Below are 26,709 nucleotides of genomic sequence, written 5' to 3'. Positions count from 1 at the left end.
AGCGACGTCGGGGTCAATGAAAACAAACGGGGAGTCCGGGGGGGTGGGAAGGAAGGCGGGCGAGGAGGAGGGAACGCCGAGGCGCGGGAGGGAACGGCCGTGTGGTGGAAGCGCGAGCCGAAGGCGGGTTGCGGTCGTGATTTTGTCGCCGCCGCCGCCGAGGCTCGCCCGGGGATGTCTGAGTCCGCGCCTCGCGGCCCCCGAGCTTCACGCGGCGGCCGCCGCCCGGGCCTCTAAGGGCCGCCACGTCCCGGCGGCGCGCGCGCGGGCTCAGGGCGGCTCGGTGCCGGCGGGGTTGCCCGGGGAGTGCCGGGGCGGGCCGGGAGGGGCTGCCCAGGCTCCGCGCCTACCCAGCACCGCGGCCGGCGCCCGGCCAGGAGGATGCGCGGCGCCGGGCTCTGAAGCATGGAGGGGGTTCTGTACAAGTGGACCAACTATCTCACAGGTCAGAGGACTCGGGTACCCGGGGCGGGGGGGGGGGGTTATTGGCGGGGAGAGGCGGGGGCCTCTGGAGGGTTTATGTGGGGAGGCTGCGGAAAAAGAGGGTCAAGGGCCCTTCCGTCTGCTTGGCCTGCAGTGACCCTCGCGGAGAATGGGCTCCTTTGGCTTCCCGGGCTTAATCCTTCCCTCTGTCCCTTGTTAGAACTGGCCTCTGCAGGGGACGGTTCGAGACTGCGCACCTTCCTGGGGGTGGGAAGTGTGCCTGACCACTTCTTTCCCCGTGTAATGATGCTTATTTCCTCCTGTGGCTTCGGTAACAATTTCCAGTCACTCTGCATGTGTTGTTGCAATCTCCATCCTTATCCACACTTGATTCTGCATTTTGTTAATAACTGAGTTGTCAGGGTGTAGGACTAGAATGGATCCTGTAGGATCAAGATTTAATTTTAGGGAAACTTTTCTATATATTTTTTAAAATTTGTGGAAAATTTTAGCACGGTTAATTTTAAAAAGTTCTCCTGTTGAAGTTGTTATACTGTTCCCAGATAACATTCTCTTAAGAGTTGGTTGTCCGCAAGCTATCTTTATGTTTTGGAATTAAGGTAAGTGTGAGAAATAGTGGAGGACAGTGCAGTACACAGAAGTGGAACAGTCAGTGTCACCCATGAAGCAGGTTGGAAGGAAGAACTCCCAAGAATTTGTGTTTCTGTAGAAATGAGAGACCAGCAGGGAAGGGGCTTTTTCCGTGACACCAAGAGCCTGACCCATTTAAAGACCCTTAATTCTGAGTTGTAGTCCCATCTCTGCCATCAACCAACAGTAAGGACAAGTCACTTACCCTCTCAGGATCTCAGTTTGTGAAGTACAGGATGGTCAATTAGTTTATCTTGAAAGGTGCCTTTCATCTCTAGAATTTTATGATCTCAACACATTAGAGGAAAGGAAGTGAGTTTAAAGGAAGATTAAGTAGCAAATAGATTTCTTGTTCTAGTGTAATATAGACATCTTGATTCCCTACCCACTTATATACTCTGCCCAAAGTATTGAAAAGTTACCCAAAGTTACTCTTGGTAACTGCAGGTACACTCAACTTGTGTCCACCCTGACCATGTGCAAAATCTGCCCATAAACACTTTAGGGCATAAGCATTGAGCTAGGGTTGCTCCCTCCTTCCTTTCTTCTTTCCTTCCTTCTACCCTACCTACCTACCTTTCTTTCTCTCTTTCTTTTTCTTTTCTTTGCTTTTTTCTCTTTTTCTTTTCTTTTCCTTCTTTCTCTCTCTTCCCTTCTCTGTCTTTCTTTCCGATTAATTAGAATGCTAAAGCCTGATTTATAGCAGCAAATGCTTTAACATTTATCATACATGCATGTTTTATTTTGCTCATTTGACATTTGCTCATTAAAATGTCAAACAGTTTGTTTCTATAAATAACATGTTTTAGCAGGAAACTTTAAAAAACCAAGGTATGTATTTTTTATTAAGCATTTTTTGGGGGCAGTTGTGAGAACAGTTACCCTGTTTACTTGAGATACGGTATTAACTTTAAAGACAGTGGTTTCTATGCTTTGAGATGCAAATGATCATCTCATTGCAAACTTTCATAGCATAGTGTCTACAGTGTCTTGGGAGGAACCACTTAATGCTAGCCTAGAGCAATGGGTGATTACTGACATGAGTCATAATTTATTCCTGGAGCGAAATGTGGTCTTGGTGGCCATCTTTCTCATCTAGGGCACTGAGCACCAGCTGGTTGAGCTTTTAACCACATGTGCTTAAGCTTTTAGTCTTCGCAGAGCATTTAAGCTAACTGCTAGTATGCATTGTAGAAGCTTACTGAAAGGAAATCTTTGTTTGGAAGAATTCCATTTTAAAAATGTAAATTTGACTTGGTGGCATGATGATTATTAATTTTAGTTCATCTTAGGTCAGAAGAATGAGCAGCTGTTCGTACTGAATGATCTTGAAGGAACTTTTTAGTTTCATGACAGTGTTCTTTGAGAATGTGTTCTTTGTAGAGAATAAGGATTTCAGTAACATTTGGTAGTTGAAGATAAAACGAAAGGTTTTTTTTTTTTTTTTTAAAGAATGCCTCTGAATCTTTTTCACAGAGATATAGTCCTCTGTTGTATAAATGTGTGAATCAGTTAGATTGTTTTAATTAAACATTTCTTCAAAAAGGTGTGTAGAGATAACTAACAGTCTCAATTATTTTAATATATTAAGCATGGTCACCTTTCAAGTTGCTACAAATTATAAATGAGTCATTTTACTCATTTGTTTTAAAGAGATATTGAATCTCAATAATGAAGGCTTACAAAATCACAGTTTGTCTTATAGGCACCCAGGACCTGGGGCGGAGTATACTTTTACCACCCTGCTTATAATTTGTTTGTCACGGTGAATTAGTGTTTGGAAAGAGAATGTTTTCACCACTTCTGTACATACTCAATATACAACATGTGCTCATGCAATATATTGCATATCTTTACTCTCATGGATAACATGCAGTATCTCACTTTTCTAGTGTTTAATCACTGGTTTAATCATTGATACATTTTTTTTCCTAGCACCTGTTATGTGCCAGGCACATTCTAGGTGCTGGGAATGCAGTGATAAACAAGATAAAGTTCATATACCAAAAGAACGTACATTTTAATTTGTGAGGCCTTATTAGGAGTTGTAGTGTTTCATAATAAAATTTTTCTAGTGTTTGAAATGTATTTTAATTATTTTGGATATCCAGCTTTCTGAACTGTATCATGACATTCCCTCTTCTGAAATTTAACCTTTTTATGATAACTCGATGCTGTCATTTCAAAAGTGTTACAGGAAAAGGCATTTGGGGAGATAAGTCCTGCGTTTTTATCGGGGGTAAGAATGAATCTCCCATCTGCCACTGTCTTGGTACTCTTTGGCCCTGGAAAAACGGAATTGATTAAGCATATAGCAGGCTGTGTCTAATGTGACCAGGCTGAATTGTGATTTAATAGTTACAGAAAGAACGAGGAGAGTCACACTGGCTTCAGTGAGGCACTGTGGTCATGGTCACTCTGTTATTAATCAGTGAACTATTGTAAATTAGTAGCATGCTTGATAAGATTTTAGGGATCACTGAGTTTGGCTTGTAAGAGTGGCAGTTGAACTCTGAGGAAAGCCATCAACCTCATTCTCAGCTTTGCCTTAGAGCCAAGTCTGTGACAGTTGTGTGATCTAGTCATTGAGTAAACACAAATGAAATGAATGATTGCAGTTTCTAGCATTTCTGCCTGAGCTGTGTACAGCAAGGCAAGGAGAGAGGGAATGTGGGAAATCCATGTTATCGCCACAGAATATGCAGCTTCTGTGGAAGAGATTAGAATTCATTCAACACTCACTTGTGCAGGGAAGTTTGCTTAGGCTACATGTAGAAGAGGGAAGGTCACATTGCAGAATTGAAAGGCTGGGTGGCACCTGAGAGGTCATCTTTTTCAATCCCTCACGGAGACTGAGAATTTTTGATATTTATTGAAATGGAAAAATTTGTTTCAGCTTATCTAACTAAAGAGTGAGAATAGAACTGGGGCTAGAATCCGTGTTTCTGTTGCTTTTTTAATTAGGTTGAAACCCAACTCTGTTCCCTTCAGGGAAAGGGGGAAGTCATGTTTTACCCTGTGTAGGGTTATTATAATATTATTATATTATAACATTATCGAGGATGAGTCTCATGGGTTGTTAATAAGAAGGTTGTGAGTCAGAATAAAGGTATTACTCCCTATATTTATGCTGATCGACAGATTTCTGGAGAAGGCTCTCCTAGTAAAGTGGGATTGCGGCAAGAACATTTTGGGTAAGACTTGGCCATTAAAAATTTCATTGTCAGAATGTTACTTTAGAACCAAGAAAACACAGATGACAAATCTTAGAAATCATAGATTTCTATGTGATTAAAGTAATTTCTTTCTTTCTTTCTTTTTTGATTAAAGTAATTTCTTATTAATCTTTTGTTATTTATAATCTTTGTAGGTTGGCAGCCTCGTTGGTTTGTTCTAGATAATGGAATCCTGTCCTACTATGATTCACAAGATGATGTTTGCAAAGGGAGCAAAGGAAGTATAAAGATGGCAGTTTGTGAAATTAAAGGTAAGTGAGTACATGGAATTAGAGAAACTTGAAGTTAGGTAAGTAAAGCATTCTTCTTTGTAATCTAAAAAGATGAAAAAAAGCATTTCTAGTCCAGTAGAGATCTTCTGATATCATCTATTTGCTTAGCAATTAAGAGTGGCACTTAGCATTATTAAGCACAGTTTTTTGCATTTCTCCTTTTATACATGTACTTTGAATTGAAATTCAAAAATCTCAGTGTTGGTCTTCTAATTTGGACCTGAAAAACAGTCTCTTGGGGATGCTACTTCAATAGCATACAGAGTCCACAAGTGTTCTCTTTCATTCTCATTGTAAAAGTATTGTGAAGATTAGAAGCTGAGCTTTAAAGATGATGAGGCGGGGCTTCTGGCTGGCTCAAGTTGGTAGAGGTACAACTCTTGATCTTGGGGTCATGAGTTCAAGCCCCACGTTAGGCATAGAGCTTATTTAAAAAAAAACAACAACTGAAGATAATGAGGCAAGCTCTGTATGGTTTTTGATAAAACATGAAGTCAGAGTCATAAACTCTGGTTCTTTGCTGAATCAGAGATAAGCTCTTCTGGGGGATAGAGATATTTTCCTTTTCTTCCAAAAGAGAAGAAATAAAGTGATAGGTCATGCTGTAATTTTCATGATGGAAGGTTTCATAGACCATTGATTCATTTGGCTTTGTGATTGGGCTGTGTGTGGGGGGGTAGAGGTAGGTAGGAGAGATCAGACAAAATGATAAAAAGTACTGAATTCTTCAGGGAATTGAAGGAAAAACTAAAACACTAGAGGAGTGAACATCAAACACCTACAGGCCTTTTTCGTTTTTCCTCTGTAGCTTGGATACTTGTCCTTCCTGAAGAGTACTTCTTTTGACATGGTGAGCTCTTGGTCACTGCTGTCAGACACTTCAGAGTAATCTCACTGCTCTGTGCATTTTCTTATTTAGATTAAACCGAAGCAGCAGCTAATGCGTTACATTACATTTTCCAGGGCTGAACCGCTAAATTTTGTGGTTTTGTGGTACTTTTTTGTATGATTTAGCCATGGAGACAAAATAGAATTTTCGCTTGCTACACATCTGGTTCTTCACATTCATTTAAGACTTCCTACCACTGGGACTCTTTCAACAGCAGTGATTCATAACTTGGGGTAGATCAGTGTCATCCAGGGAGCTTTCTCCAAAATGCACATGTCTGCAAGTGATTGTAACACGCTCCCGGTAGTTGAGAATTACTGCTGTTCTAATGGAAGGAAGTCATGGCTATCTAAGGTAGAGAAACACTTCAGCCTAGTTTTTTGTTACTGCATCTTCCCTGAAATATATGTGGTATAATTTTGTTGTTTATTTTTAACAAACATACTGAAATGTATACCAATAAGTGTTAGCTTTCCAGGTACTCACTTTTGATGTACTTATTTTTAATTGCACCATCATCACCTGTAACACTTCAGAACTCCTCTTTTAGAATTACCATATGGGGGCCCCGGGGTGGCTCATTCAGTTAAGTAGTTGCCTTTGGCTCAGGTCATGATCTCAGGGTCCTGGGATCAAGCACCACATCAGGCTTCCTGCTTGGCAGGGAATCTGATTCTCTGTCTGCTGTGTGTGAGTGCATTTTCTCTCTCTCGCACGTAAATAAATAAAATCTTAAAAAAAAAACAAAAAGAATTGCCCTATGAACTAATTTATAAATCACACAAGAAAAGCACATTCAAAGCAAGAGGTTTTTTTGTTTTTTGTTTTTAAAATGATGGTTTTATCTTATTTTATTCCCCAGATTTGATTCCAAATGATTTTTGGTGAGAGTCAGAAATCAAACTACAAAGTTCAAAGATTCTCCACCCTTGAGGATATTTAAAAAACTTAGTAGTAGAATCCCAAGGCAATTCTAAAATGTTTCAAGCTATGGCAGCATTTTTACTGTTGTTGTTTGTTTGAAGTAATCATTCTATTCAAGAATAACATACAGAAAAGGGAACAGATCTTAAATATTCAGCTCGAAGAATGTTTACAAAGTTCACACACTCGTGTAATCACCAATCAGATTAAGAATTCAAATATTAGGGGCACCTGGGTGGCTCACTCTTTAAGTGTCTGCCTTCAGCTCAGGTCATGATCCCAGGGTCCTGAGGTCAAGCCCCACATCGGGCTCCTTGCTCAGCGGAAAGCTTACTTCTCCCTCTCCCACTCCCCCTGCTTGTGTTCCCTCTCTTGCTGTGTGTGTCTCTGTCAAGTAAATAAATAAAATCTTAAAAAAAAAAAAAAGAATTCGGATATTATCAGCATTCCAGATACTGGGATATTATCCTGTCTCCTCAACCACTAATCCCTCTAAAAAGTAACCATTTATCTTTTATTGCCATAGATAAATATTGCCTACTTTTGAACATTTTATAAATGGAGTAAATCAGTATTTTGTGTGTGTGTTGGCTTCTTTTACTCAACATTGTGGAATTCATCCTTGTTCTGTGTAATAGTAGTTCAATCATTCGTATTGGTTTGTAGTATTTCTGCTGTATGAATATCCCACAATTTGGCTATCCATTTTAGTATTGATGTCTATATATGTTTTTCCATTTGGGATTATAATGAGTAAAGCTGCCATACAGATTCTTATATATTTCTTTTGTTGAACATATGTACGCATTTCTCTTCAGTATATATCTGAAAGTGGAGTAGAATTGCTGAGGCATTCTGTATTCATACATTTAGCTTTAATAGAATTATGAGGAGAAAATTATTCTTGACACTTGCTAGTAAGGCTGACTTTATTCAAGTCTCTTATGATAGGTATAGGGACTACTGCAATGGGGTTTTGCAGTAGGGGATAGAGATTGGGCTCAACTCCTAATATGATAAGAAAAGTGGAAATTTGTAGCCAAGGAGTGTGTGTGTGGGGGGAATGGTGGATGGAAAATTACTAAGAGAAGATATTGGGGAATAGGGGTCATTTTGGCTAAACCGATCTTAAGGATTCTTTCTGAAGGCAGGCCAGGGTGATCAGATATTACCTGGGGTATGTTGGTGGTAGAGGAATTTGTTCACATATTGGGGGTAATCATATATTGATGGTGGAGGATTCTGGCTAAACTGACTTAGCGGAATTCCTGCTAAAATTGGACCCTGTAAGGACAGAGATGGAAGTCCAAGGTCAGGCCTAGTCAAGCAGAGGGAACCTGACTGAAGTTTGATCAAGGAGAGAAACTTTGTCACAGATAATGCCAAACTGTTTACCAAAGTGGTTGTACCAATTTATTCTTGAACTAGCAGAGCATGAGAGTTCCAGTTGCTTTGCATTCTTTCCAAAACTTGATTATCAGTTTTAAGATTTTGAATATTTCTAGTGTATATAATGGTATCTCATGGTGGTTTTAACATGTATTTCTTCGATAACTGATGATGAGGTGTTTTTTTTTCAGATATTAATTAGCCATTTGAACATTTTCTTCTTTTGGAGTCTCTTTTCAAGTCTTTAGCCTAATTTCTACATTGGGCTATCTTTCATGTCGATTTGTAGGAATTTTTTATATAGTCCAAACGAGTCTTTTTATTGTGACAATCTTCTTCCACTTTGTAGGTTGCATTTTCTTTCTTTTAAAGGTATCTTTTGATAAACAGAAGTTCTTAATTTCAATAAAGTCCAATTTTTCAGTTTTTAAAATTAGAGCTTTTTATGTCCTGCTTAGGAAATCTTTTTTCTTCTTGAAGGCTTATTGTTTTACCTTGTCCATATTAGGTCTGTGATTGACTTAAAATTTTTTTTTAAGATTTTATTTATTTATTTGACAGACAGAGATCACAAGTAGGCAGAGAGGCAGGTAGAGAGAGAGGAAGAAGCAGGCTCTCCGATGAGCAGAGAGCCCGACGCTGGGCTCTATCCCAGGACCCTGGGATCATGACCTGAGCCGAAGGCAGAGGCTTTAAACCACTGAGCCACCCAGGCGCCCCAAAATTTATTTTTATATATGGTACCAGCAGGGGCTAAGATTCATTTGTTTCTTATAAGGATATTCAGTTGACTGAATATCAATTATAGAAAATAGCAACCTTTCACCTAGTGCACTGTAGGAATGTCTTTGTCACAAGGTGAGTGACCGTGTACATTGAGTCTTTTTCTGGACTGTCTTTTGTTCCAAAGACTTGCTTTATATCCTTGTGCCAATATCACACTGTCTTAATTTCTTTTAACTTTATACTTCCTCGTATCTGATAGTCTAAGTCTTCTAACTTTGTTCTTTTTCAGGATTGTCTTGGCTATTATTGGTCCTTTACATTTCCTTAATGCATATTAAAATCTGCTTGTAAATTTCCACAAATGTCTGCTAGAATTTTGACTGGCATTGTATTGAATCTATACATCAATTTGGGAAGAATTGTGTTCTTTTTTTTTTTTTAAAGATTTTATTTATTTATTTGACAGACAGAGATCACAAGTAGGCAGAAAGGCAGGCAGAGAGAGAGGAGGAGGCAGGCTCTCCGATGAGCAGAGAGCCCGACGCTGGGCTCTATCCCAGGACCCTGGGATCATGACCTGAGCCGAAGGCAGAGGCTTTAACCCACTGAGCCACCCAGGCGCCCCGGGAAGAATTGTGTTCTTGACAGTACTGAGTCTTATGATCTATTAATATGGTATATTCCTATATTTAATTAGGTTTTTAATTTCAGTAATGTTTTACAGTTTTGCATATAGAGGTCTTGTCCATTTTTTACTAAAGAATTTGATGTTTTGGGAGCCTTGTTCTTAAGTTTGTTGTCTTCTCAGGTGACTACTTTGGAGGGGACATCCTTGGTTAATACACCAATTTTGGTATGTTTTAAAAGGAGTCATCTTTGAGCATCTGGCTGGCTAAGTTGGTGGAGCATGCAACTCTTGATCTCAGGGTTGTGAGTTCAAGTTCCACACTGGGCATGGATCCTACTCAAAAAAAGAAAAAAAGGAGTCATCTTATTTTCATTTGTAGCAACAATTATTAGAAATTTGAGGTTTGTTTTCTTTTGAGGTAGCTATTGATACTTTCACTAGTATTAACAAGTAGCCAAAAAAGAGTTAGTCTTGGAGCCTGGGTGTTTTATTCTAGCTTGGAAATCTTTTGTACCCATCATTGAATGTTGCATATTTATGTATTTCACTACCTACATCCAAGGGTGGTCTTTATAAGTAGAATAATAAGCTAGCCAAGCTTTTGTGGCACTATTTGCCATAGTACATCTGGTCAATATTTTCAGTAATTAATCATATAAATTAAGTCTTCTTCCAGAATTTCCGGGCTCCTGAAAATTTGGCTCAACTCAGCTTGTCCATTCATGAATATCATTACCATGTAATACAACACAAGGCTCTATTTAGGCTTGTCTTCTCCCTACATATTGTGTTTATTTCCTCATCTAGGCCTTTTTTATGCAGTTTTTCTCTTAACTAAATCCCACTGTTGTCAAATCCTTCTTCCTGAAGGCTTATTTCCTACCTTTTCTTACTTTTTCTTAGTTCAATTACATATGATGTCTTCATACCAAAGAGTTTATCGTTTAGTTGTTTTGATTATTTTTAGTGTGTCAGTTTGTTTCCCTGGCTAAAGTGTCAGCTCTGTTAGAGCAAAGACTCCTTTCTTTCTCCTCTCCTATCTTCCCCTTCTACTGTCACTCCTCTGAGCTGAGTAAATGCTTGTTGATTAAGGACAATGTAGCACAAATTTAGTCTTAAAACAAGGATTGAGGATTGGCTCACTATGATCCTTGATTAGTTCTCTTTTGTCAGAGTATCAAGGTGGGGGTGGTTTAGGAGAGCAGGGAGGATGGTAGGAAAGAGAAGGTCTCAAATACTCATGCTTATGATGTGCCCTTAGTTGAGGACTGCTGTGCTAATGGAAGGTGGCCTTAGCTACCACGTATTGGGCTTCTTCTGAATGTCAGGCACTGTCCTAGGTTTGGGGAATAAAACACAGCCTTTGCTTTCAAAGAAATCAGTAAAACCTGTGTGGTAAGTGTGACAGTGCCTGTGTATCGAAAGTAGTACAGGCACCCCCCCAGAGAGGGAGTTTTTTAGTTGTCAGTATTGTTTTCTCTTTCTCTTGCCACCACCACTTTGGCGCCCTGCCAGCATGAATATATGTGAGCATGCGGTTTTGAGAGGCCACTAGACAGCCCTTTAGGGAGAGGCAATGCCTGCATCCTGAAGCTCGACTTCTTGTTTTAGGTATCTGAAACCTCTAACACTGTGTACGAGTGATTGTTTGATTCTCCCCTAATTACTTAAGTTCATGACTGTATTTCCCCCATGTTTATCATCATAGTCCATTCAGCAGACAACACAAGAATGGAATTAATCATTCCAGGCGAGCAGCATTTCTATATGAAGGCGGTGAATGCGGCGGAAAGACAGAGGTGGCTGGTTGCTCTGGGGAGCTCCAAAGCCTGTTTGACTGATACTAGGACGAAAAAAGAAAAAGGTAAACTATATATTTTTCTTTTGTGATGAGAATATTTTCTTAAACGTAAATGTAGAGTGTCTTGTGCACTTTTAGTCATCTGTCCTAAAGACATAATCAGGAATGTAGAAGATGATTTACATGCTTAGATACTCATTATAGTAAAAAAAAAAACTTGTGAGCAATGCAAAGGTTGAAATTTAGGGGAACGGGTCAATAAAGTATAGGCTGATATAAGCAGATATGTAGCCAGTAAAATGTTTGCAAGGAATTTTAATAATGTGAGAAAATGCCCAACATTAAATGATATTTGGAAAAAAGCAGGATTCAAAATTACTTATCCATTCATTGGTCAGCTCAGGAAAGCTTTGTAAAATTGGTCAAGTTGTTACCTTTGGAAGGGTAGTTTGTAGGAAGGAGACTTATTTTTCATGCATAGGGCTCCCTGCTCAGCGGGGAGTCTCCTCCTTCTTCCTTTTTGCCTCCTCCTGCTCATGCTCCCTCTCTCAAATACATAAACAAAATCTTTAAAAAACATATTTATACTTTGGGAGTGAGTTTGCAGTTGTTTGATTTTTCTTTTCAATTTTTTCGGATTATATAATACTTTTAATGTAATTTTAATAATTAAAAAATACTAGGAGTTAGGTTACTGAAAACAAGTAAACTATGGGTATTGAAAAATGAAAGCCTAGAATTGAATTTTAATCATTTAAAAATATATGAAAGAACATCATGGGTGGAGTATGGCTAAGGGTAGGATAAGAAGGAATGGAAATTCACAATAGCCAAGAGGTAGAAATAACCCAAATGTCCATAGACAAAGAGATAAACAAAATGTAGCATTATACATATGATGGAATAGTATTCAGCATTTAAAAGGAAGGGTATTCAGACACATGCTCCAACATGGGTGAATCTTTTAAGGTAAGTGAAATAAGCCAGTCACAAAAGGACAAATATTATATGATTGCACTTACTGGGATACCTAGAGTAGTTAGATTTATAGAGACAGAAGGTAGAGTAATGGTTGACCGGGGCTAGGGGGCAGGAGAGATGGGACTTTATTGTTGAATGGGTGTAAAGTTTCAGTTGGGGAAGATGAAAAAGTTCTGGAGATGGATGATGGTATTGGTTGTAGGCATTATGAATGTACTTAATGTCACTGAACTATATACTTAAAAATGGTTAAGACAGTAAATTTCATTGTATGCATTGTACTGTAGTTGGGGAAAAAAAAAAAAAGGAATGGACTTAAATTTGAGTAGAAACTAATTTAGGTTAGGTCAAATGGGCAGATAGAGCTGGTTTGGTCCACTGTGGCTAGAGTGGCTTTGTGGCTAGTATCACAAAGCTGTGCCACTGATTCAGGGAATAGGGAGAAATGGCAGGATCTACTACATGTATTTTCTCCTGCTTCCTCTGCTATTTACGTTGCTAGTTTAGGAGGTATTGGTAAGTAGTGACAGACAATGGCTGGATATTTACTCTTTCTGGACATAGTAAAGACAAGAAAGTAAGTTCTTAATAAAACAATTCTGAAAACAGTATAATATGACGACGAAGTTGTGGAAGGAACAGAAGAAAATAGATTGTTTATATGATAGTTTTAACTACATAAAAATTAAAAACTTATCTCTGTTAAAATGCACAATAAAGAAAACTGAAAGACAGCAGATAGATATGAAAAAGGGCATACAGTATATAGGAAGGGAAAAATTGCCATCTTTAATGTGTAAGAACTTTCATAAGTTATTAATTTGAATATTAATAAGAGAAAACTGAACATTACAACTGGAAAAACGTATAAAGGTTAGAAAAGACCATTTACAAAAGAAGAAATATAAGCACTTTAAATGAAAGATAAGTAATGGAATGAGAATATTCTGGATAAAATATCCAATGGTTGGGGCTCTTGGGAAGCTCGGTTGGTTAGGTGACCAACTCTTGATTTGGCTCAGGTCAGGATCTCAGGGTAGTGAGATGGAGCCCTGAGTCCTGTCAGGCACCATGCTCAGCGTGGAGTCTGCTTGAGGTTCTTTCTCTCTCTCTGCCCCTCTGCCACTCACATGCTCTCTCTCTCTCTCAAAATAAATAGAATCTTTTTCAAAAAAGATTTTCTTTATTTACTTGACACAGAGAGAGAGAGAGAGAGAGAGAGAGAGAGACAGTGAGAGATGGAACACAAGCATGGGTAGTGGGAGAGGGAGAAGGAGTCTTCCCACTGAGCTGGGAGCCTGATGCAGGACTTGATCCCAGGACCCTGGGGTCATGACCTGAGCTGAAGGCAGATGCTTAAAGAATGAGCCACCTAGGCTCCCTAAAATAAAGAAAATCTTAAAAAAAGATCCAGTGGTCATCACCCTGCCTCTGGAAATTAATCTACCTAAATTTCATGTCGGATATATGACTCCCATTTTTTCCCAGTTGTCTGAAGAAACGGTATTTCTTCAAGACCCTTGTAACCTATTTCCAAGAGCTCCCACCTCGTAAGCTATAGGTATTTATATCTATTGCCTTACTTTTTAAATGATTCCATTTGTTTTATTGCTCAAAGGATATGAAAAGAAAACTAAGTGAATGTTTATATATGTTCCCTTCAGAAATAAGCGAAACCAGTGAATCACTGAAAACCAAAATGTCTGAACTTCGCCTCTACTGTGATCTCCTAATGCAGCAAGTTCATACTATCCAAGAATTTGTTCACCATGATGAGAATCATTCATCTCCCAGCGTAGAGGTATACAGAAATGATCCCTTTATGTCTGGTTATGCTTTGTAATACCCTGATGGGTGAGGTTCTTCCCAAGGGGTGACAGAGAAGCATTTTCTAAATGAGCTATTTTTAGCTACTCTGAGCTATCCCTACTACAGACTCTGGATATCTGTAGGATCTTCTAGATTATATCTGTGCAACCAGAGGAAAGCAGGAAGCAGCACATTTCTCTGGGAAATCAAGGCATATTTTTGCAGCCAATCTGATGATTTGGAGGTTGGGGTGGGGAAGAAGCATTCCAGGCTTTGTTTTCTGGACTGGAATCATTAGGCAACCACTATTCTCTTTCTTTTGGTATATAAAGCCCCAGTTTCAGTGACTGAGAGTTGATAATTTAACTATTATCAAAAAACTTTTAAAAAGTGTCCTCAGAAGAGTAATGCAGGTATCAAATTTCAGATTTGTGGGGCCCGGCTCTGAAATAGGTTCACACTTTCTGATAAAAGAGGATCAGTGGGCTCTCCTTTTCTCTGGGTGAGAGGCCGGCATGGTTCCCAGTCTCCTTCTACCTGACTTGGGAGAAATTGGACAAGAAATCTTCCTGCCCCTCCTGTGGCCTTCTCCTGGTGGGAAGTAATCTTCTGTGAGGTCACCTCTGGTTGCAAGCAGGTGAAACCAGAAGGGCATTTACTGTAGTTTCACCATAAGCTCTCTGGAGGTAGGTGCCCTCACATTTGCTCCGGCAGCTCAGTGGTAGTATCGAGGACTTGGGCCTGTTCTGTCCTTGCACTCTGCTGTTCTTGGTGTATTCAATTTTTTCCCTCTGCCCAAGGCTTCAGGGTGACTTCCAAGGTCACACAGGCGCAGGAGGCAGTTAGGGTAACCAGAGTAGAAAAAGACCTTCTCAATTTGCTGTCCTGGGCTTTTATCCAGAAACAAAAGTCTAAGCGGCTCCTCATTGGACTTCTTATTTTTTTATTTTTATTTTTACTTTTTTTGGTCTGGGTCAAAGGAAACTTAAGAAATACCAATATTTGACAAAGGGTCATGGACTAGCCATGACTGGCTCAGACCAGTCTGTATTCACCCCCCAGGGTCAGGACACATTGCTGTCACACACACACACACACACACACACACACACACACAGACACACACAGACACACAGACACACACACACACACTGGGGTTTGTATTCCACCACACACACACACACACACACACACACTGGGGTTTGTATTCCAACACACACACACACACACACTGGGGTTTGTATTCCAACACACACACACACACACACTGGGGTTTGTATTCCACCACACACACACACACACACACACACACACACTGGGGTTTGTATTCCACCAAGGAAGAAGTGGGAGAAGGGGTTGGAGGTAGATACGAATTGTGCCTGCCACTAAGTAACTCTCAGGCTGTTCTACTGCTGTGACCTCCTTCAGAATTTGGATGCTTAGAAAATTACTGTTTAGTTAGGTTTATCTAAGATACATTTTTGTACATATTTTTTTTTTTTTATTAAAGATTTTACTTATTTGACAGAGAGAGATCACAAGTAGGCAGAGAGGCAGGCAGAGAGAGAGAGAGAGGAGGAAGCAGGCTCCCCGCCTAGCAGAGAGCCCAATGCGGGACTCGATCCCAGGACCCTGAGATCATGACCTGAGCCGAAGGCAGAGGTTTAACCCACTGAGCCACCCAGGCGCCCCTTTGTACATAGTTTTTAATACGATTGGTATTTGGTTTAAATGCAAAACTTATTTTTTCTTAGACTCTAATTCATGCATTGTTTGCTTGATAGACATTTCTTATTCATGTATTGCTTTAATTTTCTAAGGTAGTCTATTTTGAGTAGATTTGCACATAAGCTAGTAAGGTGTCTCTTGGAGGTAATGTTTAGTCACTTGATTAGAACATAGTGCGTGATTCCATGTAGTCGTGTGTGAGTCTGTTCAACTCAGTGTGTAATTTTTCAGAACATGAATGAAGCCTCTTCTCTGCTTAGTGCCACATGTAATACGTTCATCACAACACTCGAGGAATGTGTGAAGATAGCGAATGCCAAGTTTAAACCTGAGATGTTTCAGCTGTCCCATCCGGATCCCTTGGTTTCTCCTGTGTCACCTTCTCCTGTTCAAATGGTTAGGAATTGCTTTTGTTTTTTGTTTTTTTTTTTTTCCCAGTGATGTTGCATGTTTGTTTCTGTTTTTATTTTTAAGGGAGGAAACTGGCAGTGGGAGGGAAATAGTCAACAGATCGAATCAACAGATCTAACATCTTCAGTGTTGGAGCCTCTCAGCTCTTTGGGGTTAGAATGTGCCAAGGTCCTGATTGCCTCCCCTTGGAGGACCATGCCATTTATCCCAGTGTGCTGGGGAAATATTAAAATGCTCTGTGGGTGTTGGGACACAGAAGAGGTTGGGGGCACTGCTCTCCTTGGGATAAAATGAGGGATAAAATTAAGCAAAAGGATAAAATCAAGCAAATCTTAAAGGAGTTGTAAGGGGTTTGAAGCAACATGATATAGGGAAAATACTGACTACAAAATACTGTATTTTGTAGTATTTTGTATTTTGTATTTTGTAGTCAGTATTTGGATTTGAGCCCTGAGTAGGCAAGTTCCTTAATCTCTCTGGACCTCAGTTTCTTCATCTCTAAAATAAAGGGTCTCCTCCCTCAGCAGGTCATTGCAAAGGGGCTGACCTGTTTAACACAGGTGCTTTTTTAAGTTTCTTTCCTTCTGATTGCCCTGAACAACCAGTACTCTTTGCTGGGGGCAGTGGACTCGTTGTCCTTCCTGAGCTAATAAACTCGCTCAGGCAAGCTATACAGAACTCACAGGTGAGACAAGAGTTTGATGAGACTTTTACATTTCTTTCATCCTGGTGTTTTCAGGAATATATATATGTATGTATGTGTGTGTATATATGTATATACACACACATATATATGTGTATATGTATATATGTGTATATATATATGCATATATATACACACTTTTTTAAAAAAGATTTTATTTATTTATCAGAGAGAGGGAGAGAGAGAAACAAATGGGGGCAGTGGCAGGCAGAGGGAGAAGCAGGATCCCTACTGAGCAAGGAGCCCAATGTGGGACTTGATCCCAGGACCCTGGGATCATGACCTGAGCCGAAGACAGACGCTTAACCAACTGAGTCATGCAGGCATCCCAGGAGCCCTTATATAGAAGGAAGAATGCCACCTCGTACTATTTTAGCAATTTCTTGAAGGCTTATTTGTTAGAAGAAGGAATAGGGTACAACTTACTTATTTCTAGGTTCTTTTTTCAACCCCAGCCAATTTAGCAATATGAGATTAAGTAAAGATTATTACCTGAATTTATTTAGATCATAGTTTTCTAATCAATGTATGATGCCCTAATAACGTCCCCTGGGAAAGGCATACTATGAAAATGGGTTTTATGGGAAAATTAAATTGGCAAGTGCTAGATTAACTTGAATGAATTGGGTTTCTCTGTCATAGGACTTCTTAGAACCTCTTTTATGCTAACATGTACTATGAATCTCTGAGGAGAGGTGGTATGCCTTGTTTCTGAATTTATTTGACCCTTGTGTATTTTTGAATAACATCTCATAGGACAGTAGTATTCAGTAGAACAGTTTGACAATACTGCTTTATAAAACAACTATGAAACAGTTATGAAATAACCTATATGGTTGAACAAGAAAAGGTTTTTTGAGATGGGTGTATATATATTATAGTGTTATGTTCCTAGATCGGGCGCATTCAGGATGATATGGTGGTAGATGTCTGTTCTAGGACTGTGTTCCTGAGGTTGATACATAAGGGCTACGCTGTTTTTTAAGGTGTTAAGTACAGACTTTACTACAAATTCTACTGTATTTGACTTCATAAAATCAAATGCAATAAAACCGCCTCAAAACTGCCTTTTTTTGTATTGGATTTCTGAGGAAAATGCCTTCTGTTACAAATGCTCTGTAGTCCAGAGAGGGCATTATGTGTATTTTATGTCTAAGAAACTAAAATAACTGTCTGTTTTAAACCAAAACCTTTTATCAGTAGCAGCAGTACAGGAAAGTCCAATAAGCTAATCTAAAAAATACTGGCTAGGGACTATTTATTTTTACTTGGTTTGCCATTTTACTTCATACATCAAGCAAAAATTATGGCATATGATACTTAGTTCTGGAGGCACAGCATGGAAAAAAAGTTCAAACAGTCTTTTTGGGAAATTTTTTTTTTCTTTTTAATAATATGAGTAAATGGAAAATAAAGCTATGAAAGATTTGAGAATTCTAAAACTGTTTAAACTGATTTTTTAAAAAGTTATTTATTTATTTGACAGAGAGATCACAAGTAGGCAGAGAGGCAGGCAGAGACAGAGGAGGAAGCAGGCTCCCCACTGAGCAGAGAGCCCTATGTGGGGCTCGATTCCAGGACCCTGGGATCATGACCTGAGCCGAAGGCAGAGGCTTTAACCCACTGAGCCACCCAGGTGCCCCTAAACTGATTTTTAAACTACTTTATGTAGTTAATCTCATTGTATCCCTTCCTAGAATAAATGTGCATTCGGTTTTATTTCAAATCATAATCAGAAGTTCAAACAATCGTCATTTGACCCACAGATTGAATGATAATTGTAGTTGGGATGTCCTTGGGTGAGTAATCCCAAAGGACTTGACTTCTGTTAAAGGAGATGTTAATGTCCATCTGCAGCTTAATGTCAATCATATTAGTGTTCCTGGACTATAAATTGGGTTGGTCATATCTGTTATCATTTCAGCTGGGACTTCTTTGAGCACCTGGTGGCTCCTGTTACAAATACAGCAGGCATTTACATAACACAGATGTTAGACTTGGACTTGTAAGACCCTTGAGCCCCTGCATATAAAAGCAACTGACCTTATCCTGTAGTATAAACTTTGCTTTTCAGCTGCCTTGCTAAACATTGAAATAATCTGTTTTAATTGGGGATCTCCTTCAATTTTTTTGGTGGAGTAGTTGGATCTTTTAAATTAAATTTGGTATTTGTCATGTTTATTAGTGCTCTTGATTATGTTTTTAAAATTATTTTAAAATACATGTTTTAGAGACCTATTTGAGACTTAGGATTCTTCTTCTGAGTTCTTTAAAGACTTGAATTACTAATGCCATCTTCCATGAAAACCATACTTTAGAACATCTGTGTAACAGCTACCTGAATAATGGATTATAAAGGGAAGCTTTGCTACCAGATTCTTTTCCTGGCCTTTAAGAAAAAGAGAGGGAGAGATATTAGAATATTTTCTGGCTTGCTACATATTCCTTTAAATAGTATGGTTTTTTGGTTTAGTTATATACATTTTTTACATTTTTATATATAAGCACACACTCAGACACATATGATACATATAAAATTTGATTTTTATTACTGAGGAAAGAATCTAGCATGTTTTTGATATGTGTTGAGAAAGATTCCAATTAATGGTTATTAGGGACAAAGCTTGACATTGTGCTGATAGTGTTGCTTGAGTTTGTAAAAGATAAATTTCTTGGCCAGTCAACTTTTCCTCTGAACAGATTTGTGTTAATTATAATAATGATGATAAATCAGAACTGTATTATCCTACTTGGTGTATGGATTATGCTCATTTTCCTTTTCTATTTCTAGATGAAGCGTTCTGTCAGCCATCCTGGTTCTTGCAGTTCAGAGAGGTAAAATAAACTTTTCTTCTAATCAAGTTCTCTCAAAATTATACCTACTTAGAGAGTTTTTTGGGCCTTTAACATGAAGTAGTGTGGGTTGGCAACTTTTTGAGCAGAGCCTGGTTCTGATTTGCTTAGCATTATATCTAAGTATAGGGCCTAGCCCCCGTAGGTAGTCAGTGAAGATAAAAATGAGTGAATAAATTCACCAGCAAGGTAAACACCTTGTCAGCTCTTGTACCTTCTTTAAATGTTTGAAATTATATCAAATGATGGTTATAGAAATCCATTTTGAGGTACTGGGGTACCAAAGCTTAGGTTTACTTTACAACAGCTTTCTATAGTCTTGCATTCATTTTGATCTGTTGTTTTGTTAAGAGTTAAAGATCTTATTGAAAAAAGAGAAAAACCAATTGATACTTTAAAGTATATATTCATAGCAACACATTTAAGACATTTATCTTCTAGATAGAGCTTGCCAATATCCCAGGCTACTAAACTGTTCTTTATCTTGGTAGGTCTTTTAAGTTGCTCTGATTGGTTCTTTGGAAAACAATGAAATTGTAGTGGCATTAGCTTTTATTTCTCTACATTAAGAAAAAGTGCTAACTGAGCCCTTAGTATTGTCACTCCCTCCCACCCCCCACCATGACTATGTAACCTCTGAACTATCTTGTGCTCAGAGGAGCCCTGCGATGTATATATACCTGATCCTGTCAGGGAGTGAAGAGTTTCACCAGTTAAGTAAAAGCTTGATCCCTTTTACAAACTTATATTTGTGATAGATATTTTTCTGAACTGTATTTTATCCTTTCTACCTTATTAGATAAAATATAACTAGAATTTAAAAAAAAAATGGACTGGATATCACAACCTGAGATCAGGACCCTGAAGTCAGAACCTGAGCCAAAACCAAGAGTCGGACGCTTAACCAAATGTGCCACGTGGGTGCCCCATGTAGGTGCCCCGAATGTAATTAGAATTTTTTTTTTTTAAGATTTTATCCATTTATTTCACAGACAGAGATCACAAGTAGGCAGAGAGGCAGGCAGAGAGAGAGGGAGAGCAGGCTCCCTGCCGAGCAGAGAGCCCGACGTGGGGCTCGATCCCAGGACCCTGGGATCATGACCTGAGCCGAAGGCAGAGGCTTTAACCCACTGAGCCACCCAGGCGCCCCTAGAATTTTAAAATTATATTTTCTTGATAAATCAGTATAGTCATTACGAACAGTAATGTTGGGCTTTCCATACAGTGGTAGCTGAAGTGCTGTTGAGTGGTGCGGATTTGCTTCTGTGCTGGATGTTTTAGATTGATTTTTCTAGTTTTCTGGTTTTCTATGCTATTTTTTATTTATTTGGTTTTTTTTTTTTTTGTTAATTTATTTGAGAGAGAACACGTGCGAGAGGTGGGGGAAGGAGCAGAGGGAGAGAGACAAGCAGACTCAGCATTAAGTGGGAAGCCAGACACAGGGGCTCAGTCTTACCACACTGAGATCATGGCCTGAGCTGAAATCGACAGTCGATGCTTATCTGACTGAGTCACCCAGTCGCCCCACAGACTGCTTTTTTAAAAATAGTTTTTGTAGCCTCTATTTGCCAGGGCTATTTGTTTTTGCTGCTGTCAGGGAGCTGACCTCTAACATGTTCTTGCCTGCTTGCCTATCTCCTTCACGTTGCTATTTTTGATCAGATATGGATTGACACTAGATACATGTACTTGTGAAGTCATAACTTTTGGTTTTCAAACATTTGTTAACCATCTGATATGTCTACGATCTCACTGGATCCTTCTCTGTGAAAGAAGTTGCTTTCTTTTACCCCCTTTCCATTTAGTTTGGCTCAGAGGTCTTATTCTTCAGGTTACCAGCTGGATTCTAAATGATTTGACTTGCCTGTGGCCTGACCTCTGAAGGAATCAGAAGTTGCTAAAATAAAAATTTGGAAATAAAAATAGTTTCACTTTCATTTAAAGAAGTCATTTAAAACTCCAGTTAAGGGGTGCCTGGGTGGCTCAGTCCATTAAGTGTCTGACTCGATGTCGGCTCAAATCATACGTTCAGCATCCTGAGACCAAGGCCCATGTCTGGTTCATGCTGAGTCTAGAGCTTGCCCCAGATTCTCTCTCTCCTTACCCTCCTGCCCTACCCGCATCCTCCACTGACGTGTGGGCTCACTCTCTTTAAAAACAAACAAAAAAACCCCACTCCAGTTGAGGGTATTATCATTTGTTTAAGGCCTTACAATGTAATGCATTTTATTTACTTTGTAGGAGTAGCCACTCTGTAAGAGAACCAGTATCTACACATCACCGACTCGCCCAGCGCCGCCGAAGAACCTACTCAGATACAGACTCTTGTAATGATATTTCTCTTGAAGACCCAGATAGTGAGTTAAATGGGGCTCTGTCTCTTTCTTTGGCTTATTCTCCAGAATTGTTGTGGTGCCCTCTAAGCATTGAAGTAAATGAAGGATACTAAGAGTCAACACTGTACTTTGCCCTTGGATTCATTCCTTAATTCAGAGCCAGGCAAACAGCACACAATCCACAGAAGCTCGTATTTCCTCTTACAGACACTTTTGTTATTAACTAAGAAGTGCTGAATACATCCATGTTAAGTGCCATATCTTTGATTTATAGATATAACACCAAAAGTTTTCTTCCCACTACATTTTAGTAATCTCTTAGTAATGTTCTACTCCCACTATATTTACATTTCAAAAACATTTTAGAAGAAAGCGTGAATTGTGGGTAGGATTCTAGGGGAAAATAAAGGCAAGGTCTAAGTTCAGAGAAAAAAAAATCAGCATTGTTACTTAAATAATTTGAAAGGGCTAAATTTTTCAGGTGGTGGTGGTGAATTATAGTAGCATTTATTTCTGTACCTTTTTCTCCCTTTTTCTTTAAAGAGGCAACATACTGTGATTGAATACTTTAGGAAAGGTTTTGTGATTTATGTTCAAATTTAGTTATTTTTCTCTTCAGAGAGAAAGCTTTGAAAGTATGTCAGAATATTTAGTTAGACAGTAGTGACCGTGATTTCTAGTGAACACAAATAGGGTCTTACTGTTACGACTCCATTAGTAGACTTTTGCTTTTCAGAGTCTTTACTCTTGACCTTGAAACATGTGTGATGGAAATTACATACGGTTCCTACGTAGGGGATAGGTTGTGATCCGAGAATTCCAAGTAAGTCTGTTGTTTGGAACACAGATTTTATTTCTCTTGTGGAAATGACATCATAAACAGTGTTTAGATTTCTTTAGGTTGCCTGGAAGAGCCCGGCTAATTCACTTTGGTTAACATTTGTTTTACTGAACCAGAAAGTTAAACAGGTTTAATGAGAGGGGAAGATAGAGTTTGTGAAGATGGTGGAGATTAGAGAGGGACTGCTGGTCATTTTCAGATTTTTAGAAGATGATGACATCTTTTTTTTTGTTGTCCATTTTTCTTACAGAACACTGTAAGAGCCCTACTCTATGCTTATTGCCATTTTTTAATTTAAGTTGGGACAATGGGTAAAAGAAGGAAGGAAAAGCGGTGAGGGTGGGAAGGGAGAAGGAGAAAGAAACTTTTCCAGGCCGATTTAGTACAACTTGGAGGAGATAAGAGGAAGAGGGTTAGAGGTTAGGTGTGGAAAGAAAAGTTACCAGAGGCAAGTAGCGTAGATTCTGATTTACTTTGTTCTTTCTGCCTGGTTTACGTGACTCTTTGAGTCTAGAGCCCATGAAAGGGTTCTATATGCTGCCTTGTACTTTTCTGTAGATGCTCTCCTTTTTACTCTAAGGGGATCATTTTCATTTGTGATGGTGAAAGTAATTTTTAAAAAAATCTACCCATTTTTCTTAGCTCTCTTTTAAGCACCCTGGTTTTGATTTTTGAAAACAATTTTCATAAGCTCTCAGTGCGCGTGCCCGAGTCCATTTGGCATTCCCGTAGTTAGCTGTTAAGGAGTGTAACAGAACCAGTCACACATACCGCACACACGTGTGCACACACACATGAACATCCCTGTTTATATACATGCATGTATCTCAGGTCTCTAGGTCAGAAGTTTTATCCTTAGATTTCCTTCTGTTTATCCTAAAGTTTTGTGTCTCAGTTAGTTGATAAAGCGGAGACTGCATTTTAGTGCTCTTCTTTAGAAAGTACGTGTTTTGCAATTGGGCAGTCTTGATGGCGGCCCCACTGAGAATATTTATCCCCAAATATTCTTTTCCTTGAAAGAGAAAATGCCTTCTATTTTTTATTAACCAGATTTAAGAAAATTATAAAAGTAGTAACTGTTCATGGTAAAATCAAATACCATGTACATATAAAAGCGCAGTTGTTTTGGGGTGGGGCCATGCCCGGGCACTCAGCCCGCAGCTGCAGCAGCAGTTCTGTGAGTTGTATTCCACGTGGAAATATAGGGACTCCCGGTGGCGGGTACCTTGTCAGCTTTGCTCAGGAAGTCGTTCTATTACCAGTTGTGTGATCTTGGGTTAGGCATGTAACCTTTTTTGAGTCTTATTTTTTTGTTTTTTGTTTTTCCCTAGAAAACAAGGGGGATACTAACAGCATTACCACAGTCAGGCTGAAGAAGCCATAGTTAACCAAGACCACATTCACTTCAGCACATATTTCTGACTGCCCATTATGTGCCAACTGTGCTTCTAGCAGTGAACAAAACAAATATCTCTACTTCTGTTAGCCTCATGATTTATTTCCTTAACTATGAAGTTTCTCCTTATGATTGCCAATAGCAGGAAAGTAAGATTTTTCTCTACTAGGCAAACAGTCCAAACATTAATAGGAAGCTGAAGGAATTTCATGTCCCTAAATAGGAAATTTAAAATGTTTTTTTTTTCCCCCCCACAGGGAACTGGAGTTCATATCAATAGGATGTTTAACCTTTTAATTAATTTCTTCATAGGACCTGTTCACTGTTCAAGAAATACACTCAATGGAGATTTGACATCAGCAACCATTCCTGAAGAAAGCAGACTTACGGCCAAAAAAAAATCTGAATCGGAAGATCCTCTTCCATCCTTCTCTTCCTGAGGAAACGGAAGTGTCCAACTTCCTATAAGTATTGCTATGCAAAAGCTGCTGTAATTAAACTATGTTATAGGGAGTAGTTTTTCCCTTAGGATTTCTCTGCACTTTATAGAATACTGTAAAACAAACAAACAACAACAACAAAAAACCCACATACCTTTGAAGTGTATTTTATCTTTATATAGTTTATTTGCAAGAGTATTTTCCTAATAACTTCACAGTATGAATGTGCATCTTTTTTTTTTTTTTAAACAAATGATGGTGTAACATTTTGACCTCCATAAGGACAAATGTAGATATTTTTCTAAAAAACTGTGAGGGACTGACAGATGAGTCAGTGTGTATTGTAGCTTATAAACATGAAATCTTAGAAACATAAGGTTTCTGTTTGACAGAAGTGTGATATATGTAACTTGTGCCATGGACCAAACGGTCACTTTACCCCAGCTAAAAATGAGTTACGATAGCAGCTTGATGGAGATTCTATTGTATTCCTTTAAGCAAAAGGAAACATTTAATATTCTAAATATTTTTAGCCCAAATACCGTGACATATTGAGGATTTTTTAAAAACCAGACTGTGCTGTCCTTCATATGTGAAGTTGACACTACTGATTTGTCAATACCAAATATTGGGTTAAAGTATTTAACTTTTATTTATTTATTTTTCTGTTGCATCAAAAAAAATGATTGCATCCTTACTTTTATGACCTACCAAATTTAAGATGTGTATACATTTTTATTTACATTGTTCTAGAAAAGAGGTTAATGTTGTAGTGACCTTGCTCACTTATACCAGAGAAATAAATGCCTTTCAATGGAAGAGGATTTTAGTGCTTTTTTTCCTAAAATAGACATTAAGCTGCTGTTGTAAGGTATTAATGTTTGCAGCTCTAGACTATCTAGGGACATTTTTTTATTTATGACTATTTATACAAAAAAGGAATTCTGTCAAGGTGACTGCTCTACATCACTTGAGAATGGCATTATTTAATTAAAGAATGAATAGCATTTTTTAGTAGTGCCTGTCCATACCTATTGTCAGTGTTTGCCTTGTAAACTGTTGTGGTTGTGGTTTTTTTTTTTTTTTTTTAATTCATTTTGGAGGGATGGTTTTGTCCAAGGTCTTGGATGAGGAGCACTTTAAAACAAACTGGTTTGGTGTTTTTAAGTTAATCACATGTTTAATAAATATATGGTTTTTGCATTCAAACTCCTCATATAATACATTGTATTTTTTATATTATTGATACTCTGTCTAATCTTTATCAAGTGCTATTAGTGTTCTTTATTGCTTTGGTTTTGTTTGTATATTTTTTTGGTTTGTTGCTTATTTTTTGAGGCATATTTTTTGGTTTGTTGCCTATGAGCTTAGAATAGTGTGGCCTATTTCACTTTAAATTTCTCTCATAGGTTTATGTGGGACTTTTTTTAAAGAGATAATATTTGGTATTTACTTTACTAAAAATAAATCTGTAATTATAAGTTTAAAATGGACATAAACAATCTAAATACATTAATATTCATTTAGATAAACTGTATGCTACTTAAAAGTATTTGTGATTTTAAATAGCACACAGATCATTAGACTATCTTAAGTGGAATTTTTTTCTGCTCATATGTTGTATTTCATATGTTTGATTTGAGAAAATTTTAATGATGTAAGTTTCATGTTGAGTGAGTAATCAGAATTTTTGCTTTTTTTGTGTGGTAGTAAGAATTTGCATAGTGATTAGATCATGAAAGTCAAGGTGCTACTGACAGGGCGTTTTCAGGTTGGTATTTTTTTTGTTTTGAACCTGTAGGTTTACAATGAAAACACTATACCAGGCTTTTGAACTCATAGGAATTAAATCCATTTTTTATTGCTTTATCCAAAAAGATGAGTTCTTGAACAGTTTTCTGTAAATATTTTTTAAAATAAAATACTATCATTTCTGGGTCGCATCATTTTTTCCCCCTTGAAACGGGTGGTTTGAACAGGTGTTGCCATATTCCTCAGTATGGCTTTTATTGTTACTGGAATCTGCTTTTTCCCCTCAGGAACCAACACATTTGTGAAATCATTTTTTGGGGGGAGTATAAATGTATCCTGAACGACATCTAGGTTTGGATTAGTGACTTGATAGCATGAAGCAACGTGTAAAGCCTCAGTAAACCTTGGGTTTTGAGGAGCCCTGTGTATGTTCAAGTATGGCCTGACTGTTCTGAATTGTAAGAAAAAGGTAAACCAAATAAGAACAATTCTATAAGAATTTTAGCTTGTCAGAATTTTC

General features: G+C 38.4%; 1 protein-coding gene across 1 annotated transcript; it reads left to right on the top strand.

The window, feature by feature from the left end:
- The first annotated feature begins 39 nt into the window (after positions 1–39).
- On the top strand, positions 40–26,379 carry PLEKHA3 (pleckstrin homology domain containing A3). The gene is made up of 8 exons (XM_080799876.1): positions 40–445; positions 4,445–4,561; positions 10,847–11,002; positions 13,585–13,721; positions 15,689–15,853; positions 19,363–19,406; positions 21,666–21,781; positions 24,310–26,379. Exons 1-8 carry the CDS (start codon positions 406–408, stop codon positions 24,435–24,437), a joined length of 903 nt encoding a protein of 300 aa, XP_080656002.1. The 5' UTR covers positions 40–405; the 3' UTR covers positions 24,438–26,379.
- Positions 26,380–26,709: the final 330 nt, after the last annotated feature.

This window comes from Martes martes, assembly GCF_963455335.1.
Source record: "Martes martes genome assembly, chromosome: 3".
In the NCBI taxonomy this organism is placed as follows: domain Eukaryota; kingdom Metazoa; phylum Chordata; class Mammalia; order Carnivora; family Mustelidae; genus Martes; species Martes martes.
This window is presented reverse-complemented; position numbering and strand designations above follow the sequence as displayed.

Bases quoted from the DNA above. Each gene is read 5' to 3' on its own strand.
- PLEKHA3 (XM_080799876.1), top strand. From the start codon at position 406: ATGGAGGGGGTTCTGTACAAGTGGACCAACTATCTCACAG. The intron at 4,562-10,846 runs GTAAGTGAGTAC...TTATCATCATAG, and splicing joins GGCAGTTTGTGAAATTAAAG to TCCATTCAGCAGACAACACA. The intron at 21,782-24,309 runs GTGAGTTAAATG...ATTTCTTCATAG, and splicing joins TTCTCTTGAAGACCCAGATA to GACCTGTTCACTGTTCAAGA.